At 28.9% G+C, this 24,350-nt stretch overlaps 1 protein-coding gene across 5 annotated transcripts in view; it reads right to left on the bottom strand.

Moving 5' to 3' along the window:
- The window catches only part of LOC116775149 (A disintegrin and metalloproteinase with thrombospondin motifs like), a 61,913-nt gene that overhangs the window by 28,621 nt on the left and 8,942 nt on the right, over window positions 1–24,350 (bottom strand). For all 5 annotated transcript variants that reach the window (XM_032667979.2, XM_032667975.2, XM_032667973.2 and 2 more), the window contains exon 2: window positions 10,861–10,958. In XM_032667979.2, coding sequence (XP_032523870.2) covers window positions 10,861–10,950 — 90 coding nt within the window. In that variant the 5' untranslated portion in view covers window positions 10,951–10,958. The remainder of the gene's footprint in view (window positions 1–10,860; window positions 10,959–24,350) is intronic.

The raw sequence follows: 24,350 nt of genomic DNA on the forward strand, positions 1-24,350 counted from the left end.
ATGAAATTAGATGATAATTTAAAAAGTTAGTTTTAACGCTTATGTAATATTATATAATCATGTTAATGTGTTCATTGAGTTAGTTTAGAGTGTGTTAAAATCAGAAAAGTAAATAAAAACTATAATAAAAATGTTTGAAAAAATTTCACAGCAATTGCAATTTAAATGTTTAGTACAATGTTTGTTATATATACAAGTTAGATGTTTTATACAGTAGAGTTACAGAACACAATTGTGGAATTGTTTCTATCGTGTTAATTAATAATTGCCATATATATTAATAAACAACGAATGACTTACGGTTATGTAGGCAGACAATTGCATAACGCCATTCGGCCAAAGCCTAGACAGATTATCTATTGCCTGTTTAATTATGTACAGAAAAATACATATAATATCAAAATTACTTTCGATGATGTAAAGTCTTCCGTATCTAGTATAGTAATTATTTAATACTATAATTAGATTTGATTGAATTAAAATAATATATGACGTGTAAAATTCATAAAAGGTACTTTTTATTGAGAAACGGAAATATATATATGTATAATATCTTTAAGGATGTAAAATACTGATAGGCGAAATACATACATCAGGCGAAATTGATGTTAAGAAACTTGAAAACTTAAAACTTACAAGCGATTGTAAATATTAAAAGAGAATTTTTTTTCAAAATTCTATATCTGGAAACTAAACAACTTTATTTAATAATATAAAGTCATGGTGATACTTGTAATGTTCCACAAATAAATCGTTGGACGAAAAACCTTATTCTTATGTAAAATTACACTTGAGAAATATGTGATCGATATATTCATTGTTTTTTAAGTGACTTCAAATATTTTAACAACGCATAAACTTCAGATTTGCTAAATAAAAGTCCAAGCAGCATTTCCGTCGAGACTCGACATATCATACAGACGGTTTTTGCAAAACAGTTATTTTTTTAAGTCACAAGGAAGATGTGAATGCGTCACAATAATATATTTTGCATCGATGATGACATGTTAATGTGGAGTTAATGATCTAGGAAGCGCACAAGTTAAGTTTTAGCACAATAATAAAATGACATATTACCATCTCGTATATACAAGTTATTATATTCTTTGTCACTTTTAACATTTTAATATTATACTTGTATTAGCACGTTTTACGTTTATGTATAATGTATTTTTCAATTTTATTTATAAAAAATGAGTAAGATTTTTAATAAATTAAGTTAAAATTGAAAAATGATCAATTTTTTTTCGTAATTTAATAAAAAAAATCATTGAATTGTATACACAAAAGCCAATCGAGCAACTATATTAATGACGCAACAAATCGCTTCTCGGAAGCGGGAAGAGTGTTATGTCATACATTGCGTGATTTACAATAAGGGTATAGACATTAAGAAAAAGTATAATATTTACTATTTATATAAACTTTAAATAAAATAATAAATTATTTTTTATATTGGATGTGAAAAACTTAAACTAAATATATACTTCTATATTTAACCAATATAATATTAAATAAAAACACGCTTTTTGGGAGCTTATTACAAAGTAAAGTATTTTATTAAAACAAATCCGGTCAATTGTCTGCAGGTATCCGATTTCTGTTCAAAATTGAGGCCCAACGATCTTTTTCACTGGCACAAAGTGGGTTATTTATAAAATAATAACATTGTTCTCGTACTTAAAGCAGCGAATATTTTGAAAATATAAAAAAAAATCATTCAAAAATCCTTAAAGTTCACTTTAAAAAGATCGTTTTGGTTTTTCTTATACTATAAATAAGGATATTTATATTTTAAAAATGTAAACAATTAATGATATACCAAATTATATTTTACTATATAGAATAAATAATTACTACTCTTATATATTTTCCATGAACAATTTCTAAAAGGGCCATATAAAGGTAAGCTTCATCCAATTTTTTAATCATAATTATATTAACCTATACAAAAAAATTACGTGTCAAAGCCAATTACAACACAATAAAAGCCATGACACCATAGACTAAGATTCAGTAATCACGTTGGCTATTTACCCATAACCCAGTAACACAAATAAAAGCGAATTTTACAAAAAAAGTTAAATTAAATTCAAACAAAAACAAACTATATATCCTAATAACAGAACTCTATTTAGCGTGTATCATAACGGCACATACGTTAAGTGTTTAGATTTGACATTGTGCGTGAATGAGACAATACGCGGGGCGAATTTAAATTTACACTCTACGGATCTTGTTCAATTGAATTAGGAAATAATATTTTCATTGTTTTCAGCCAAGGCGAAGGTCAGTTCTGTGTAAAAGAAAGCTGCGATAAGTTCACGACACACGGAAAAAGGAAGTCCATTGTTTGTTTTTCATACTTCCGGTCCCAAAATATGGATGTCAAGGTGTGATATTGTATGTCGAAGAACTTATGTTTGTGATTAGATTTATCTGAGGTCGCCAACAATTCTATATGCTGGAACAAAACGAATAATAGATACAATTGAAAATATTGATTAATTTTAAGATAATATTTTCAATAGCTTCTAATCAAGTTGAAATAAATCGTGTTTCACAAACAATTTGTTACTTAAATTAAACCACTCAAATTTCGCGACGCGGAAGTCGACTATTCGTATAGTCAGAAATACTTTTAAATTTTGTAGACTATATTTTTAGCTTCGATAAATGAGGTAAGTGGAGTATATTTTCTTCGTGTTTATAATCTATTTGTCCTTGAACAATTATTATTATTGTCTAGTACGAATCACGTCACTAATTTTTGGTAAAGGCTAACAAATGTTGAAATTATTATGATTTTACCGAAAAAAAAAAATCACGCGTTTGAGTTATCAAGCAATGAACCACAAAGGTTTAAAATCACTCCAAACAACTATATGGAACGGCATTTTGACACTTATTTTTTTTAAAACAAGTGCGCTAAAAAGCAACGGTTTTTGCTGACGTTTCCTTGAAAAAATTTATTTATTTATTACTTAAATAAACGTTCTCTACACCCTTTACAAAATGAAGGTGAAACTTTTATCGCATGCCTAGATTGTGAGTAATTAAAAAAGAAAAAAAAATATTGTTTGTCTTGTGATGAAATTTTAAATATTAAAGTTGTGTAATGGCGGCAAATGTATAACATGATTTTATCTCCTCGTGTCATCCTTAACATTCGGTACATGAGCGCTCGTCTTATTTTTTGCTAGCTTACTCAATATTGCACCTTCGACCAAATAAAAGCAAAAACATAGTCAAAGAAAAAAAATCTGTGAGGTCGTTAACCTTTCGTTATTTTCCACGGACATTCGAAAGGATAAGTCATTGGTGACCAATTTTTAAAGAGCTCTGTAAATTCTTATCGTAACAGTATTGTGGATAACATTTTTGTTTGTGAAGGAAACCGAGAAGGTCGACGTATAATGGTGGTTATTCGTTTGCTTTACCCTTTATATCTCTTTATATACCAATACTTGTTATAACTTAAAAAAAAAATAACATGATTATTAGTTTTAAGACAAATCAAATTATTTTTAAAGCCATTTATAATTGAGAAATATTTTTTAAATAAAACTTACATTCATCTTTTTTTCGTAACCGACATAATTCTATATTAGTTGGAAATCATATAAAATCTTACGCTAAGTCACTTTGTCATAACGCTATATGTTTCACTGAGAAAATATTTAATAAAGATAATAATAATAATATATTAAGTAATATTATAGATCCGCCCAGACATTTCAATTTGTTGTTATTTATGTTTTTGACGTAAACACATGCTCAAAACTTTCGCGTGTACTCTTAGCGAGATGCAAACATTTTAAACGGAAGGTAGGCTAATTACAACATGTGTTAAACACATTAACAGTTCATCCTGTACAACTTCACCGACAACTTTCTTAGAGGATACGAGAATTCCTTAGTCCAAACAAACCTTGAACCTTTTTTATAAAAACTACAGATTTTTTTTCTACTTTTTTTTTATATTTTTTTTACAATGTTTACGTGTAATTAAAGTATATTATAGATATTTTTTTGCGTTTGAAAAATCAATAGATATAAAATGTTGTGTGTATATTATTGTGTCCGTTAAAATCTTTCGTTATTTTAATTTTCATTAGAATGTTGCTGTTCGAAAAATTTTAAGATCTATCTAGTGGCTCGAATAACAAAAATAGGTTTAATATTAGTTAATTATCGCTAATCAAGGACATTACTTAATAGATATAATGATCTTAAAAAAAACGATATATTTTTATATAGTGTAACAATTATAGTCGCTATTCACACTTGCACGGTTCGTGACGCCGGCGATAGAATCATTAAGTGTTATAAAAAAAAAAAACAAAAAATAATCACAAAGGAGTCAATGTTTTAGGAACCATTTTGTGTGGACGAGTGACGTTTTTCCGCCACTGTTTAAATAAATTTTCGGCTTTACTACGTGTAGCTTACCTTACTTTGCAGCAACCGTGATCACGGACAGACGTGACGTAACTCTGTCTCTTCATTTATTTATAACTTCATACGCAAAACCTCTTTGAAACATCACACATGTTTTTGTACAACATCGTATATTTGAATCGATTATTTATCTCATTGTATTCTCCGGTAACAAAATAACTAATAATATTATGTTTTTCTCCTAAATCGATTTAAACATCGATTCTTAAGTTGTCGTGTTCGCTTGTAAGTAATTTATGTACTGTCTGTGTCGTAACGGCCACGACACGCCATTATGGTCCCTAATGAATCGTAAAAACCACATTATTTGAATACATTCGAATGACAAAACTATTGAAATGTAGTCCAAGATCAGACGAAGGCTTGCGGTTAAGCGAAATAGGTTTATCGCACTAACAATATCATGGGTAACAGCCATTCGTTCTAGTGTAATTAATTGTATGAGGTGATAGTTTTTTTTTTTTTTTCATAAACCGGTAATACCACAAAGGTTTAGTTTTAACGGATGACTTTTTTTTATATTTTTATTTTATAATTCTTCTTACGTTTTTTATAGGCGTTAGTTAATTTTGCATACTCGTAAATTGATCATATCTGTAGAGAACGCGAATATGAATTGGTTCGAGAAAGGTACTTACATGTCAAAAGTAACTATCAGAATGTTTTATAACAAATCAGTGTGTTTGATAAATTGAGGAAATCACGATATATATTAAGGAACCAATAAACCTAACAAATAAGCGCTCCATTACTTACAGTCGACTCTACATAATTAATTTTACAGCAAAATATATATTTTTTATTAAATATACCACAAATAGAACCTTATTACGTAGGAATAAGGGTGTCATATGTTGTGATATTTTGTGACCAGTTGAAACGTATTGCAAAATATTGTAGGAGTCATATTTTTTTTACATTTTTATCAATGCCATCTCTGATAAGGATCACGTTGGTTTTTCGTATCAAATTTCACGTTACGCAATCACCCTTGAACCTCATATTGTATTATATCTTTATATATCTTTAGCAAAAAATACAATTTTTTTTAAATAATCCGAATAATAACACCAAAAAAATTTTTTTTTGTATTTTTGTACTTAGTACAATCTCATCGATACCACTTTAAAACTATAATATGTATATACGGACCGTTAACTGTATTTCATTCATAATTCACGTCCCTTATACTAAAGTATTTTATTGAATGAAAAACGCGAAACGCATCGTGTGTAGTTTGACGACGCAAAACTTAAATATATCTATAAAATATGTTACCGTTATGTCTATTAAATCACACTACATAAGACATAATAATGTTATATAAAAACAAATGGTCAATATGCATTTAAAGAAACATATTGCTTTTTACGAACGCCATTTATTCAAAGGTTACGTGAAACCAAAAGCAACGAACAATTGCAAATGGCCAATTACGATGGCAACACTGACATTAACGATTTTAACCATTGACGAATCATTGCGTTAAAAATGTTTATTACAAATTACTTAATAACTGACTTTTACTTATCATGACTTGCTTCTGTTTATAAAAAAAAAGCTTATTTCACCTTATATACAAAGAAATTATTTAACTAAAATATATAACCTACATTAATTTAATATTCAATTGTGGCTTATATTTTATCTATGTATCCATCTTGACAGTAACTTTTTTTAATAAACTCGCACTTAATTTAGAAAAAGAATATAATAGTAACGTTTTTTATTTTATTTATTGATTTTATTAATTGTGCACATTTACTAAATTTACTACACAGTTTGTTACATTACATTCACAATAAACGTAAAATTATAAATTAATTAATTATTTTATATTATAGCATCAAAATAGATAAACAATTGCCTCGTAATTTTATCGTGTATACAGCTAATGTAATATTACGTGTAAGATTTGTTCACAGATTATATAATTATAAAAATTTACGGATAAATATGAAAAAGAAGTTTTTTTCCTTAATATCCATCTCCAATCACAATTCTTATAAAGTACTACCGATTATATAAAAATATTTGTAATTATTGCAACAGAATTTATCCTTAAAGAAAATTAATTAAGGAACGAAAATATTAAAAAAATTTAAGACTACAACTACTCCATGGATTTTTATACAACTTCACAACAATCCGAATCATCAAAGCAACATATAGACGATCATGTATCCCTTGAATTACGTGTAGTTCCCTCGGAATCATGACGTCACAATAATTTGTCAATGAAGTCACAGATTATAAATATCACTCCTAATTTGTTACCTTTTCTATCGTTTTAACATATCTTATTCGTTTCTCTGTGAGCGCAACTCTGGCGTCTATGCGAACGAAGTCGTGCAAAGTCAGTCAGGTAAAACTAAAAGTTTATATTAGTCATTTAAAATGGCTTTTTTAAATAAACAAGATAAGCTTACTTCACTGAATTAAATCTTATACAGGCCTCCCTTTTTTACTTTTAATGAGAAATCAATTAGCGGTTTTAAAAGATATCAGATTTAAAACACCATAATTAATACATAATATTTCTTTCTGATAATAATATGTAAAATTAACGAAATTCCGATCCAATTATTCTGAGCTAGATAATTTTGTCATAAAATCGATGAACTTAAAATACACAAGTTATAAATCAAGGAGGAAGAAATAAAATATAACCAAACATAAAAAAATATTGCATTATGTCATAAAACCACAATCTATTTAAAAAAAAAACACATGACATCAGACGTACATATATAAATCAGAATTTTCTGTGAATTTTATTTCCTAATTAATTTCTCTCCTTTTGATATTCATAGAAATCTATTTACATATTTTAACATAACAATGAAAGTTAAACGAGGCCCGGTTTTGGTCGCCATCAATGTGTCGCCATTTTGATTATACGCACTTTTAAATTTGACATTACACTTACATAGAATATAAAAAAAAAATAATACGAAGAAACTTTTAATGAAATGTCGTCAAGGAATTGGTTAATGAAGGTAGATAATTCGTTTTTATTGCAATTATTTGTTATGATTACAGTTTTTTATATCATTGATATATACAGCGTGAAGATTTTTTTTTAATTGCGTAAATTGACATAAAAAATAAACCAAAAAAAAGTTTAATTAATTCGGCATATATTTTTCCGTCTGATGCAAAATCGAGTCCAATTTATCTTCAATGAATAATCGATAAAACTGTACATTAGAATTAAATCGATTAATCTCTTCATATCAAACGAATCGAAGGCTATGCTGCTAACATTGAAATGTATAAAAAAAAACTTCAGAAGTAAACGTCATTAATTAGATAATAAATGGCTGTCAGAATAAAAAATCGTATCACCTAAAACTGAAGCATTAATCATAGAGAAGTAATCTAAAATTTAGAGTGACTTTAAAATGATAAAATTCTACTCAAATTGTAGCCGGTGTCATGACGTTTAACCTAGATACATAAATTAGCCCATCGTTTTATTTCGCCGCTCTGATATGTTAATCACAAAAAACATTATATTTAACATATTATTAACAAAGTTAACCGCAAAATAATTATATTATTACACACGTATATAAAAATAAATCAACATTATTACAGTATTGTCCGTTATATTAATGTAAAATATATTTTTATTAACATAGCATGTTATCAAAACAATGAAAATATTATTTTATTCAAATAAATCTAATATGACAAAAAATATTTTGGACGCTAGGAAATATAAGTCCTGGTAAACCTATACTTCTTTTAGAAGGCAAAAGTCCCACTAAATGTTACTACCGCTCAGAGAAAGATAATATATATCCTTACTAATTAAAACAATGCTCAATTTTAAATAAATTATCATAAAAACAAAATGAATCAATTATTTGGATGATTCCATCAAATCAATCGAAAAAAAATCATCTTTAAATTTTAAAGTTTAAAACAAGATATTTGTCAGACATTTAATTTATATGATATAAAACCTCTTTGGCTTATCATAAAATTAAAGCAATGAACAATACGAATGTCATACATAAAATTCTTTTAATCTTTTGAATATATTCATGATTGGCTGTATGTGTTTCAACAAACAACAAATGAATCGCTGACTCATTACATGAACCGCTTTGATCATTTAAAATTCAATAAGGACAAGCTAGCAACGGTATTAGACGGTCAATACACCATAAGACGCCATGGAGGGACGTGGTCACCATAGGTCATGTTGGACCACAGAATGTTACATGAGAATATGGCGGCGAACCGAAGACAATTAAGTTCAATGCACACATTTTCTAGAATAATACATAAAATACTAGAAATAGTGCATTAATTTCACCAATTTTTTCCGCCAAAAACTTCAGAAAAAAATTAAATTACATTAAAGAAGTATTTGGGTAAATTGATTCCCTGACATCTCGAAATAAATGTTCCTCTGAAATCGCTACTAAATTTGAATTAATAACTATACGAAAAACAGTATATAACGGCACGTGCTTCTCAACTTCCTGTATATATTGTTTTGTATATAAAAACAATAAATAAATCTAAAAAAAGACATTACACACTTAAATAGTAACACTGAAATGTCAAAGTTGTTATAGAAAATGTCAAGTGACGGAACACGTTTTAAAAAATGTAAATATCAATATATTCTGTAATCTTTATCCGTGAGCCGGGATACCAGTAGCTGGGTTCGATTCCCGCTCGTAATCAAATATTTATTGTTACGTATATATGACTAAAGGAATCATTATGAAATTTTTCATTAAAAAAAAAATCAATAGTATAATAGGTCTTTCAAAATGGCTGCCTTAATATAAAATGGAATCACGTGAGGGAATTTTAAATCTAACGCTACATTTGGACAAAATCGGTATGCTGGGAGCGTAGGAGAGTTATGGCTATGAGATTTGTAGTCACCACGTCATGCACAATGACGTGGTGACTACAATGGCTTCATACAATGGTACATGATTGTAGCTATTACCATAGATTTACAGAGATTCCAATTAAAAATACAGACGTATATAAATACGATAACACAAAGAGGAACAATATGCACATTTTAAGACAATTTCTTGGATACACCAGAAGTTAACTTGACTGTTGTTTTGGTTTAATGATACTTAATATCCGTGAATCAATCGCAACCTACTACGGAAGGGTTGTTAAAAAAATTGGGTTTATTAACGTCACTCGCCATATTTAAAACACACAAAAGAGACAGCTATGTATTTGAAAAAAATATACCTCAATATTTCTGAAAATTGATAAATTTTTATACTTAAAGTTTAATAAATATTAACTATTTAAAGAAATGAATTAATATTTTAACATATTATTTAAGGTTACGTCAGTATCAACTATCATAAATTAATTTATATGACATCGACATCTTGAATAAAAATACGTCAATATAATTATATAACAATAAAACAGAAATAAACAATGTTAAAAAAAAATATAATTGGAACATTTTTTTATAAAAGTTTAATGGTTTCGTTTTGTAATTAATAGTTTTAATCCATTAGTAATATGCGAGTTCGTGTAATGACTAACATGAACTCTATTTTGGCTTTTAACGTCCAACTTATAAGGTACATTATTCAGTAAGTTGTCAAAAAAATTTAACACGATTCAAGAAGGTCGAATATATATATGTATATATATTTTGAACTCTACATTATACATAAAATTTTTAACGCTCATATTGTTTAAAATAAATTTTTAAACCAATCAAATTGTTTATTTAATTTATATCATAATAATATTTTGATGGCTTTTTTTCATTATTCTCAGGAATTTTTTAATATTTCTCTTTGATATCTTAGTTTACTGTTATATAATTTATTTGGGTATTAATGAAAAAATTATACATTTACAACATTGAAATAAAAGTAGGATATAAAAAAGAAATGTTTGGAATTTAAATTCGTCCTAAAATATATCAGCCATTAGCGACTTAGGTCGAAAACACTTAATAGATAAGTCGATATCATTAACAAAATATTAATGGTTCTTACTTAATCACAATATTGAATAATTAATGCTACGGTTCTATAAGACTGGTAATAATACCGACCAGTGACCGCAGATATATGAGAACATATTAAAAAAATACATTAATTGAATATTTTTGACCAACTTCAAACTTATCGATAATGGACGTCACTATCAACAAAATATGGTTCCGTATAAATCTTGTCTATGGTGCGAAAAGATCGGACGTTTTTATCACGATTTTTTTTTAAATGCACAGAACTATAAAAAAAATAAAATAATTTTTAGAGAAATAATACAAGCCTGTATAAATATATCTATTATTACTTGATGGAGTCTTCACAATACTATCATTACTATTATTAATCTGTAAACAATGACTCATACGATTTACTGTCATGAACTTACCTTTGTGTCAAGGGAGTGAGAGGTGAAGAAAGAGCACACAAGGACTACAGTAGACAGCCAATGTGCAGACACTTGCCGTGTCGCCTCCATGGTGAAATCTGAAAAAAAATAATATTTAAAATATAATACAGAAGTGAACGTATTATATTACTCCAAATAGACTTCGATAAACAAGTTAACAAAAAAAAATGATACAAACAAAACTACAGATTAATTTAAAAACTACTCAGTTTGAATAAGGTAAATTTATTATTAAATTATAAAAAAAACCGCCTCGCACTTCTCATAGCACATAAATTTTATTGTAATTTATTATGTATCATCCCCATTAATATTTTAAGACATTATAAAACATGAAAAATAAAAAGTTTTTAACCTGGGCGGCCATGTTTATCATTCGTATAGCTTCGTGTTTCATTTTATATTCATTAATTCAATGTTTACTTCTTAATGTATAAATAAGAATTTGTTTCTGTCAACTATTATAATTTGTTTTAATAAACTTGTCGTTCTAATTTCAATGAACTGTACTATTCTTTAATTATAGTTCATTAACGTTTAACATGTAAAAAATGTCTTTGTAAATGTATTTTGTAGGCTAGTAACCCTGAACAAAAACGCTATGAAACATTGAACGCTCTTAAATCAATATTTAATATAAAACCATATATTAATTATCCCGCACACAAACGAGACCGTGTCCAGGTCACTGAACTTTGCACAGAACGTCTTCCCAGAAGTCGGAGCCAAATATTAATAAAGGTTCGATACTTGTTTCTGTACAGTTAGAAACAGAGTTACCTGCGTTAAAAATTAGTAAAATATACTTCAAGAATCATATTTTATATATTTTTACTATGTATATATATATTTTAATTAATTTTATTCCGATATGAGATTTTCACTAAACGTCATGTCAGTTTGATTTTGACAACATTCTTCTATCATTAGGATAATTTAAAAAAAATGTATAGTTTTTAATAACAGTATCTGTGAAAAGTTTAAAAATAAAAAGTATTTTTGATGGTAATATTCTACAGCAGCTAACCGTACGTTGGCATTTCCGGGGGCCATATAGTAAATTAAATAAAATATTAAACATTTTTACCGCGTTTTTAACTGTCAATAAAGTGTAATTGATTGAGGCAATTGGTTAAAAATGTAGTCTCGAAATTTGTATCGCTCTGCCTGTAAAAGCATAATTGCTTAAAATATTAACCTCTTGCTAACCGTTCTAAGAATAATTTCTAATCTCTGTCCAATCTTAAAAAATTTGAAACTTTGATTGAGACGAAAATGCAGATTGCATATATTTTTTCGTTATGGATTAATATATTAAACTTTCGATTTTTTAATATCAGTAAATTATGAAGTTTAGGCTAACAGTGACTTATAATGATAATGCAAAAATAGCGATAAACTTGCGGTTATAACAAAAAGTCGCTAATTAGCGTCGGTTATTTGGTTATTTGGTTACTGAACGTATATTTTTCATCAATTCCATGGATGACACGCGGATGCGAACAGATTCAAGGAAGGGTCTTTAGGAAACGTCAGCGTGAATAATAGTTTACCATTAATTAACCGATTTACCTTGACTCGGGAGAGATCTTTGATTTATCATCGCTTGCAGTCCATCCATATTGTTTTCCATATCTATATATAATCTATTCGACTCATTTGTTTACCAGTGTACCAACTGCCAAATAAACTGTCAAAGTTTTTGTAACGAGTATAGTAAGGATTATCATATGAACGTTAATTAAATAATAACTTTCACGATATAAAGCGTATTTATTTACTTTAACACTATTTGTTGAAAAAAAATAAGAGTTTTTTTTAATTGTAACAATAAATTGACGAGGCTTTTTAATTTTAGATCTTCGCCAGCCAACATATAAATTAATTTATAAACCTAATAGTTTAACGTCTTTTTGTTGGTAACGGATTTTCCTCTTTTTTTATTTTAAATTCAAGCTATTACAAAATGGAAGCCATGACTAAAGAATTGTATTCGGCAAATCGTAAATCGGTCAAATATGACACGATTAAGTTTTGCATAATATTTACAACTAGGTTAAGCATGCGGATTCGACCTCGTGAAAAGAATTCTTGTATATGCTTTAGTACTATGTAAATTCTAGAAATATGTGCTTATTTCATAGTCGAATTTAAATGCGTTTCAGATAACAATAAACCTATATTTATAATGTCAGTAGAGCGCTAAAGACTTAAATATTTTGTCCATTATACTAAATTTAATATAATAATTTGAAACTGCATTGAAAAAATTTAATTGTATGAAATAAAAAATATCAATATCTTGAAAAAATACAGAGATTACAAATAAGGTAAAAGTACTTCATTTTCATTGGATTGTAATGTGAATAATTATTAAGTTATAATTCCGATTACAGGAAGAGATAAATTTGCGTATTCCAAATTACACAATATGATAATTTTAATGAAAGATTTTTAAATTTAAAACCCTACGTGTCCGTCTGAATTTTTATTTCAAATCCCATGTAAATTTTAATTAGCCAGACTTTAAAAAGCGACGCAGCATTGTGTGGAGTCGTGTACACATCGTTGCATAAAAGAATTACAAAAACACAAGCAAATACGAGAGGACCGTGCGAACGTTGCGCAAGGATTTCCGAACTGAGAAATCTTTATAGTTTTCGGACGATTCCGTCCGTTTGAATGATATGTCAAAATACTTATGTCGGAATACAAACATAATTATATATTCTGTTTGTTTTTTTTTTTTGTTACTATTAAAAACAGATTAAGATTTTTATTTCGGATCGACATAAATCCGAGGTGGTCTTATTATTGAGAAAGAAACTATGAATCTTTTTATTGTTATCAGAATGTAGGGTTTTATAATTTCATTGTGTAAATCGAGTTTGTAATTTAAATAACCAAATGTCTTAAGCCTATTTAATGCAAAATAATAATAATAATTCTAGCTTTTAATTTCGTATATATTTTATTAAAAAAGACACAATAAAAGAAATATTTACAAAATAAATTCTTGTATATAAAACTAAATTCTTTTTCGATACCAAAAACCACTTAAAAAGCTATAAGGATACATGTTAAAGATTTCATTCAGTTAAAAAGTTCACAAGTAGTCATCGGTCCGTGCGACGGATTGATCAAATCATAATCTTATGCCGTATTATTAAGGTGTAATTCCCTCTGCAGCATAGTAAAGCATGGTATCATAAATAACGAACATAATTGAAACACAACGCTTACACATTTCCCCGTTTTTCAGTTAATTTATTTCAAATTTATATCCCGTATCTTGAGCTCTGACTTAACTCGAAGGAATTTTATAAAGAAAATCTTAGCATATATATTTTTTTATAAACTTTGTCATATAAATTACTAAAGAATTGGTCCTTAGTTGTTGTCACAGATTAAGCAAAATCCACACATGTCACTAGTATTTAAACATTTAGATTTTAAACTAAAAAAAAAATACGTTTTTAAATCGCTTATCAATTAACCATCTACAAGACATATTATTACAATTATCTTTCGACTATTTCAATTAAACGTACATAAAACGTAATTAACGTCCTCTCAGTATCCACAGATAACAAAAATAATGAAACTAGTATTATTCGGATTTACTACGCGGATTTTATCCGTTTCATTTAAATGAATACTCGCGAAAATCTTAGATCTCAACAAAAATAATATTTATTACAACACATTAATCGTAATGTAAGTTTATTTATAAATTTTAAATAGATTGTTTTAAAAGTTATTCTCAGAATTAACAGAGCTTAGCGTTCATGTAATGAATCATTATGCTTACTCCAAGTTAGCGTCGTCACTACATACGGAGCGTTAATAGTTTATCATTTACTTTACACATTATAATGTAGGTAGAGAGAGGTGCTTGGACGGTGGAGGTGAGCGTCTAACGCGCGTTAGATAGAGGCCTCTTAAACTTACACCTGGGTCGCAAGTCCCAGGCACTGTTGAAGCTCTCCCTGCAACGCGATGGACCCCGCGCCCGCACGGTGTATCCATGGTTAGCTGAGAGGTCTCGTCTCCTAACGAAGGTTACTAAATGAGAAACAGGAAACGCTTCGTATGTAACAACAACACATTCTCGTGCTAAACGTACAGTCCAGTAATGTGATAAAATAAAAACTAAAAGTGCTTTCGTAACAATGAAAGTCCTATTTTGCATTCGGTGCACAAAATTTGAAAGGTATTATATTGTGTGAAAACATACGTGCATGGATTACGGTATGTGTTTTAATTTAAGATACACTTTCTTTATTTATTTAGTCTATTTGTAAGTTTTGTTTGTGAAAGTCGAAATTTCGCGGATTTCGTATCATCGCTTCGAGTTTACTCCGCTGAGTAACTCCGAAACTAAAAGAGAACTTTGCCTAGAGATTCGTTTCCACGCCAATTATTTAAAAAAAAATTATAAGTGTGTACTTCTATATACTTAATTAATACCCTTATCTGACCAATGCTCTTCTGCGTAGCAATAATTTGATTATTTATACATGTAAATATTTTTCATAAAGTGTGTAAAGGGTGACGAAAATGTCTTTTTTATTGTAATAACGTATAACATTATATTAATAAATCTTGCTTTAGAATGCTTCTATTTAGGTCTCATTTTTACTTTTCTTACATATATTATGCTATTTGAAAACAATAATAATCACTCCTTACATCTAATGCAGAATAAAAATAATATATTTATATAGTATTAATATTGATTTAAGACTTTCGCGAGTTTTATTCATTAAAATAGTATTAATATTTTACATGTATTAAAAACAAGAAATTTATGCGAGAGTTTGGCAGCATATTATTTTTCACGCTCTACATATTTCAAGAATTATATTACTGTAAATATATCAGCTTGGATTTATTGAACAATAATTTTATATACGTAAACAGTTATTTACAATTTTTGTTCTATACTCAAAAAAAAATAGTCCAAATTTACAAAATTAAAATTTATTTTCCCCCCGAATTAATAAAAAAAGATACTGGCATAAAACCTTTAATTACCATAAAAAAAAGGTAAATGTCACTATGAGACCTTCAATATATGGGTTACAGCAACAATAAAATCGATTCCATTGCATAATAACTTATAAATTACAAGTAGTCCATCCAACTTCTGACCTTATAGTTTAAACTTTAATTATTTAACATTTAATGCGTGCATCTCACGGATGTTCGCAATCCGCATTCCGTTGGGCAGTTTATTAATCCAATAGGTAAAACACAACATAAATTATACATAGCAATATGTTATCTATTTTAATGCGTGTGATCTATGTCATTTAAATTGACATTAAACCTTAACATGACTGGGCCGAAACAAAGAAACCTTCGTCTTCGTGGCATTGTTGAAAAAAAAAATGTACGTATTTTATTTTTTCAGTATTTCAAATTCTTAAAACATTTATATTTATTTGTGCTTAAATAGCAACTTATGACTTAAAAGGTATACTTATGCTATTACCAAGAGTATAATCAAGCCTTGAACTCCAAATACAATCGAGTAATATTTAACAGAATCACAATTTATATCACTTTACCATAAACGAGAAATAGTAAATACATGCTAAGTCAATAAATAAATATGATATGAAACCGAACCAATATATATGTATATCTGTGGCGATATATTTAAAAGATCCGTCTGCGTGTCCTTTTTAATGTTCAGACAGCGACCTTTCATATTAACAATACTGTTACAGATGATGTCTGAAGATATAATTTAACATGAAAATAAAAATAGAAATAAGGGATAAAACATGAATGAATATAAACATGTTCATAACAGAAGCCTCTTTATTTATTACCCTGAATTTCAAATGTATTTTTTTTAATCTGTGGCTTTGCTAACGTTGTATTAGCATTGTTTTTTTTTATATAATTCTAACTATCTGACTGTCATCCTGACATTGACAGTAATAAAAAAAAAAGATCAAATCTTTATCTTTATTCCGTTCGTATCATAAAATTCGTTTAAAAATTATGAATAAAATTACAAAAATAATAATCAATAACAGTACTTAGAAATGATATTACAAATTATATATTAATTTCCATTGAAAATATGACATAATAATAATTCTATGAACGACACAAATTTAACGACTTAAAATACAAATATTATTTTATTTGTTAGTAAGTTCAATGAAAACTTACGAAAGCGTAGTCTTAACTGCCATTATAACAGGAACCTTTTAATGTTTCTTAAGAAAGATTGACGTGTGTAGAGTTTTGTTTGTTTAACTAAAATCAAACTAAAAAATGGACCTTATTCTTCCAATTATATAGTTTCTTTTACGTTTTGATGTGTTTTAATTATATTCATACATATTACGTGCAATTTGGTTTCAAATGGGGAAGTCCAGTGTAAATTCAAGGTCAAGAACAGTGAATTTTTCCTAATAAAAAAAGCCATTTTTTTTTTATAACACCACAATTTTAGAAGTTAAATTTATCATCTACAACCTGTTATATTAAGCAAAATACGATTAAAAAATCAAATAGAAATTTAAAGAGAAAAATCCATAGACAAGATCCATAGAGCAGAGTTTGATCATATATCAACGTTTTTTTTTTATAATTACAATAGCTCATTATCAAGTAGAATGTACGTCGAATATGACGTTCTATATTTAAAAATTTAAAAAGAACAAAGATGGCCTATTTTTGGATTAACCACATATATATTGCAGCAATATTTCAAGTTGAGACTAAGATAAACAATCTTGATATGTAATTATGGTTGTGAGAACGGAGGTGTCACGTCAGAGCTAACATTGCTCGTATAGAACAAATAAATCCGAGTCTGTTTAACTTGTACACAGTTTGAACCAGCCACTATACAAAAATTATGCATTGATCATAAAAATGTTTTCAGCATAAAAAAATTCAGGGAGATTAAGATGTGACCCAATTTTTTACGACATCGACACCGACACCACGGTTTTTAGAAAGCGAAAAATAACTAATTACATAGCAATTTTGTTTCACATTAAAATTTAAGCAACGCTCTTGTTTCACGCTCGCTTGCAATCGCGTTTGTCAGAAACTAATATAATCTACCATTGAAGTGAATCAGGCACGGTTTAACTTTTTTATTAAAAAGGCCAAGGTTTAAAAATCTTTGTCATATTGAAATATATTCAAATATCTTAATGATTAAATTATCCATGATATATCTATTTATGTACTATTATTTCAATAAATTTACATAATACAAGGTATGGTAATGTAAAATATTATATTAAATATCCCTAAAGGCTAAGGCTTATGTTCCCAACGCAATACGAATGTCAAATTTTCTTCCATTGTCTAAACGAATTTAAAAATACAATAGAATTCTGATGGTTCGTAGATTCATGGCCATATTGAAGATTAACCTTGAAAATTAGAAATCACAATTTAAATCTTTAGACATATTTTAAAAATAAAAATACTAAATTTACATTCAAAAACAATATTAAACTGATATTATTTATAAATTAAGTTGTGAGTTACTAAATAAAATATATTTTAAATATAAAGTTTGTTGTCAATGTGACAGTTATTTTTTTTCTAAATAACCAGGTTTAATGAGATCTAAGATTTTCGCGAGTATTCATTTAAATGAAACTAGTATTTTTCGGATTTACTACGCGGATTTTATTATTTAAAAACTACATAATCCCGACGTTTCGGTTACTTTGCAGCAACCGTGATCACGGGCAGACGAGGTGTGAATGTCTGTCAGTTGGTCCTTGTTATTTATCATCTACCGCCATCGATTTCTTAATTTTCTGGCGTACCGCTCTGGATGCCGGCAGAATGCGCTCACGGTGTCTTGAGGTCCTGCGGTGTGGTTTCGGACATGGGATTTTATATTTTTAAGAACGGGGTCCCAGGTGTTTGATAGATTCCAGCCATCTTCTCTATTGAAATTGGGATGTTTTTTAATTTCAATAGCCTCGCGAATTAATCTCGGTATATACTTGTCTTCCCGAGCGAGGATTTGAGGTTTATCAAAACGAATGTAGTGGCCTGGTTTGTCCATTGTGTGTTCACACACTGCTGACTTCGACGCGCGCCTGTTTTTGATGTCTGAGATGTGTTCCTTAACTCTTGTACCGATGCTCCTCTTCGTCTGTCCAATGTATGACAAGCCACAGTCACAGTCGAGTTTGTATACACCCGCTTGTTGTAAAGGAATGTTACTCTTGATTGGTCTCAAGAATTGATGATGATGACACCTTCACAATATTAAATAAAAATAAAACATCTGCTTTTCTGAACCATCTTAATTCTATCAATAGTAAGATTCAGTTTACTATAGAATTGGAGGCAAATAATTCTTTAGCTTTCCTTGATATACTTGTCATTAGGAATCCTGACAATACTTTGGGACATACTGTTTATAGGAAACCCACACACACGGACAGGTACCTCAACGGTAACTCGCACCACCACCCTATACAGTTAGCTACCGTTGGCAAATCTTTGTTACAGAGAGCCCAACACCTTTGTGATGCTGACCACCTAGAGGCCGAGCTGCAGCATGTAAAACATGCTCTCACCATCAACAACCTGCCCGTGCCTCGCCAGCATCGCAAGAACCACCTGAAGCCACCCACAGTTGAACGACAACCTGCGATACTACCATATGTGAAGGGAGTTACTGACAGAATAGGCAACATCTTGAAGAAGGTTTCCATTAAAACTATTTACAAACCACATAAGAAAGTGAGCCAATTCTTGAGACCAATCAAGAGTAACATTCCTTTACAACAAGCGGGTGTATACAAACTCGACTGTGACTGTGGCTTGTCATACATTGGACAGACGAAGAGGAGCATCGGTACAAGAGTTAAGGAACACATCTCAGACATCAAAAACAGGCGCGCGTCGAAGTCAGCAGTGTGTGAACACACAATGGACAAACCAGGCCACTACATTCGTTTTGATAAACCTCAAATCCTCGCTCGGGAAGACAAGTATATACCGAGATTAATTCGCGAGGCTATTGAAATTAAAAAACATCCCAATTTCAATAGAGAAGATGGCTGGAATCTATCAAACACCTGGGACCCCGTTCTTAAAAATATAAAATCCCATGTCCGAAACCACACCGCAGGACCTCAAGACACCGTGAGCGCATTCTGCCGGCATCCAGAGCGGTACGCCAGAAAATTAAGAAATCGATGGCGGTAGATGATAAATAACAAGGACCAACTGACAGACATTCACACCTCGTCTGCCCGTGATCACGGTTGCTGCAAAGTAACCGAAACGTCGGGATTATGTAGTTTTTAAATAATAAAATCCGCGTAGTAAATCCGAAAAATACTAGTTTCATTTAACCAGGTTTAGATGTCAAATTACACCACATCGCGGCTGCGTTACCTAACTAATTGGAGCAATGATTTTTGACCCGAACGATTTTAACAAGATGCGGGTGAAAAAGATTTGAACGTTCCAGATAAGTATATACTATTTATACATCAAAACTATTGTAAAATTGAAATTGAAATGTTTGTTTTTAAACTTTCGGTTTTAAAAATTGTTTAATTATTTTATATGTCATTTGGCGGATACATAAAAAGAAAATATTTAAGTCAGAAATTAGTAGCTATTAATAAGTAAAATTTTGATATATATATAAATCTAAAATTGACCAGCATTGCAATATATAATAAGAATGACATTAAGGAAAGCATGGTTAACAAGCTGAATGAATTTCATTTGTGTCATACTATATAATAACATAGATATCATAGTGTAATGAATTATAGAGAGTTTTTAATTTTTAATTTACGCTTACACTATAATATGTGAAGATTTAAATATAGAAAAACTGGATTTGTCTCTGATTATCATTGCATACTTATGGTAAAGGTTAATATATATGAGTCATTATAAAGGTCTGAAAACAAATTATCACTTTTAAATATGTAGTATATTCTACGAAAAATATTAAGTTTCTTTTTAATGAACACCAATTAATATAATAGTGATCTTCAATATAAGACTTCGAAAATTTTATACAAAACAAATCTCTAATAACAAATACATTATTCCAAATAAGTACACGATGTATGAATATTTCAAGTATTATGTACGAAAATTCCAATAAAAATCTTATTTGGGACAATCATTTATATTATATTGGTTACGTGTTATATAATTTAAATAAAATTATGTCACGTTTTTAATCACGAAAATTTATTCAAAATTATTTAAATATCTGGCAACATGCTAAGTTGGTCATTGTTAAAAAAGCGTTGACTTATTATCAATTGAACTTCGTTGTCAGATTCAAAAATAAATCTGACACATGTCACCTCAATAGATGTTTTTACGGTAATTGAGTAACAAAAAAAAAAACAATTAAAAGATTTGGTTACCAAAAATTAATAACAGTGGAAAAGAGGGAAGTGAAACTTTAAAATAACACTATTTTTGTATTAACCGGCCGTAAGATCTCGTTCATAAACAAATCTACCTTTTTGTCTATTGTAACGATAGAAAGTGAGCCTTTGTAGAAAAGGTTTGATTCGCTTTGTAGTTATTTAGCTGTACCCAAAATTAATTGGATAATTAATATTACTATTATGATTATTTTTAGATATTACATGTATATTATCTGTAATAGTTAAAAATTTCCATATCATAATTTAGTTTTAAATCAAATGTCATCCTAAATTACATTGCAATTTATTGACATATGTGATGCAAAGTGACATTAGCATGACGTGTTATAAAAGTTCATAATTTAGTATGTCTATGAATATCAAATAAAATTATGGATAATTTACCTTCAAATTAACTTGGGAGATACATTTTTTTGTCTTAATAATCGGAACTGCAGATTGTTTTTGTTGCGTAGTTAAAAAGATTCATCAATGAATTTTATTTAATTGTTTTAACGCCATCTAGCGGAGGCGTCTCCTAAATATTAACCAGAGTGCATTACTTTACTATCGAAAAGTTTAAATGAAAGCTAAATACATAATTATTGTTATTACAGAAAAATAGAAATTTCTTTTCAATTATGATTTTGAAAGCCTTGCATAATGTTTCTATGGTGTCAATAGGTCTAAATCACCTCGACGTCTCGTGACAATGATAAAGTTATGGAATAACTTTTGTAAGCCATTTAAAGCAACAATGGCCGCCAATGAGTTATGCGGTATAATGGTAATGTCTCTACGGTAATTGACTTTGAAATATTTTAAAAACTTTCAAACATAATAGTTTCGTTTCATGATAATTCAATGTATTAAATTTTTTTTATTTATATATATTATTACAATATATACGTATATACGAAATAACATTTTGAGATGTAAATATGTTCATGTAAGCAAAATCTGACCTTTCTATTTTTATTTTAATCATTTTATGTTCTCTTTTTAATAAATAACTATGAAAATTTATCATATCATAAACCGAACAGCGTTACTCGCAACAGTCTGTCGAGTATAATTTTATATTACACCACGACAGACTGCGGTTCCGCTCCAAATGCCCACCAAGATATAAATCAACGAAACCAGTGTCTTAGTAAATAATTTTGAATGTCGCGCCAAAAAATTATAACAAATCGTACTTACGAAATATCAACCATATAATAGGTAGCTTGTTTTGTTAATAAATCAATATATCTTAATATTTCGGGGTGGGTGTGTATTGAGGTTACGTTAATTGAGAATCCTCCTCCTCTCGTTCGTCGATCATTGCTACATCAAATTGATCTTTTAAAATCGTTTCCCAACAGTCTGCAAGTGGCATCTTCATTAAAGTATTGTAATCATAACTAATAAAGTTAAATTAGATAGTTGTATAATCTGAGAATGCCAGTGTATTTTATTAATATTTACGTTGTAGTTAATCAACATTTATATATACAAAGTCTAATTAAACATTAAGTAAAACATAAATGCACATTATATAACAGTATAGATGAAGACAAATCTTAGATTATTTCATAACATACAAACAAACAAACCTTGCATCAGCTACTCTTGTATATCTTAAAATTAATTTAAAACCTCAAATCTACTAATTGATTCATAAAGTCGAATAATTAAGTTAGATTATAAAAACACGCATTCTATTAAAAATGTATATTATAAGACTTATTGCTATTTGGAATTATATTTTCAAATAAGGTTGTATAGCACATTGTAAAATTAAAAAAAAAAACAATTAAATATTTTTTTTTAAATTACGTTCCATTCACTCTATGAAAGAAAATGCTCAGTCATTCAAATATGTATTGTACTAAAACCAAACAACTCTATAAGATCTTTCATTCGATATAAATGTATCGGACGTTAAAATGAAAATTTAAACTGTAGATATTCGCAATCCTTACAACAAGTTTCAAACAAAACGCAGACAGTTTCAGTTTTTCATTAAAAAGTCTTCACTCATGGTGGTATGAAGGTATATATAAATATGTAACTCCAAACGGTCAGTTTGACGAGGCAAACTTGTACTAAGGCTGCAGTTGGACGATTTGCAGAAGCACAGTGGTTTCAAGACGTTTACGTGATTTCATCTGGCCGTCAGCCATTTTATGATGACAATAGGAAGTGGATTGTCGCCGGGGATGTTGCGTATATGATTGGTGTAATCACGTACAATTTGTTCGAGCAAACATAAAATTATACGACGCTCAGAGGCCTTACTGTTTGAAATCCTCTATATTAATGATTATTAAATAATTGTCTATCCTTCTTGTTATTACAGACAATGACAGTTTGACGAAGGAGGTTTATAGGTCTAGGTATATGTTTGGCACTTGTAGTTTTATACTTCGGTCCTGTATAATGAACGCAACATATATAATTACGCCGTCTTGCTTTAAGGGGATTGTTCTACGTTTGTTAACTAACAGTACCTAATCAAATGGTTTCTACCAACCTTTAAGATTTTACCATCTTTGCTAGTGCTCGACATCATTAAAAAATCTTTATACAGAGGAAACACCCCTAAAACCACCGCTTATTTATGTGTACAGTATTTTATATATGTAACATATAATATACAAATATAGTATGTTATAATACGTAGATAATTACAGGATTTCATTGTAGCTATTCAGTGTTTGCGTTTGTCCATGTTAGTGTGTCCAGCGAACAATGCATTTCTAAGTCTATATGTATCGTAAATTTCCTATACAATAGCTGTTTTCATACTTCGCCTTTCCCTGTAACTGCGGTTTTGCGTAATACGAAATTTTAAGGATCCGCAATACAAAATTTTAAGTAATAACAAGTTTAGGAACAAAGGAACGTAACGCGTTTGAGATGTTAAGAAATACTTTGTATCTTTTGTTTGATTTTTTTTTTAAGTTGTTTCGTATAAAAGAATCTTAATTTAAGTTGCGATTGCGAAACGGACGGAAAATTATGTGGACGTGAATTCCTTTGGTTTATTTGTAAAAGTTATGAATGTCC

This window comes from Danaus plexippus, chromosome 25 (assembly GCF_018135715.1).
Source record: "Danaus plexippus chromosome 25, MEX_DaPlex, whole genome shotgun sequence".
Lineage (NCBI taxonomy): Eukaryota > Metazoa > Arthropoda > Insecta > Lepidoptera > Nymphalidae > Danaus > Danaus plexippus.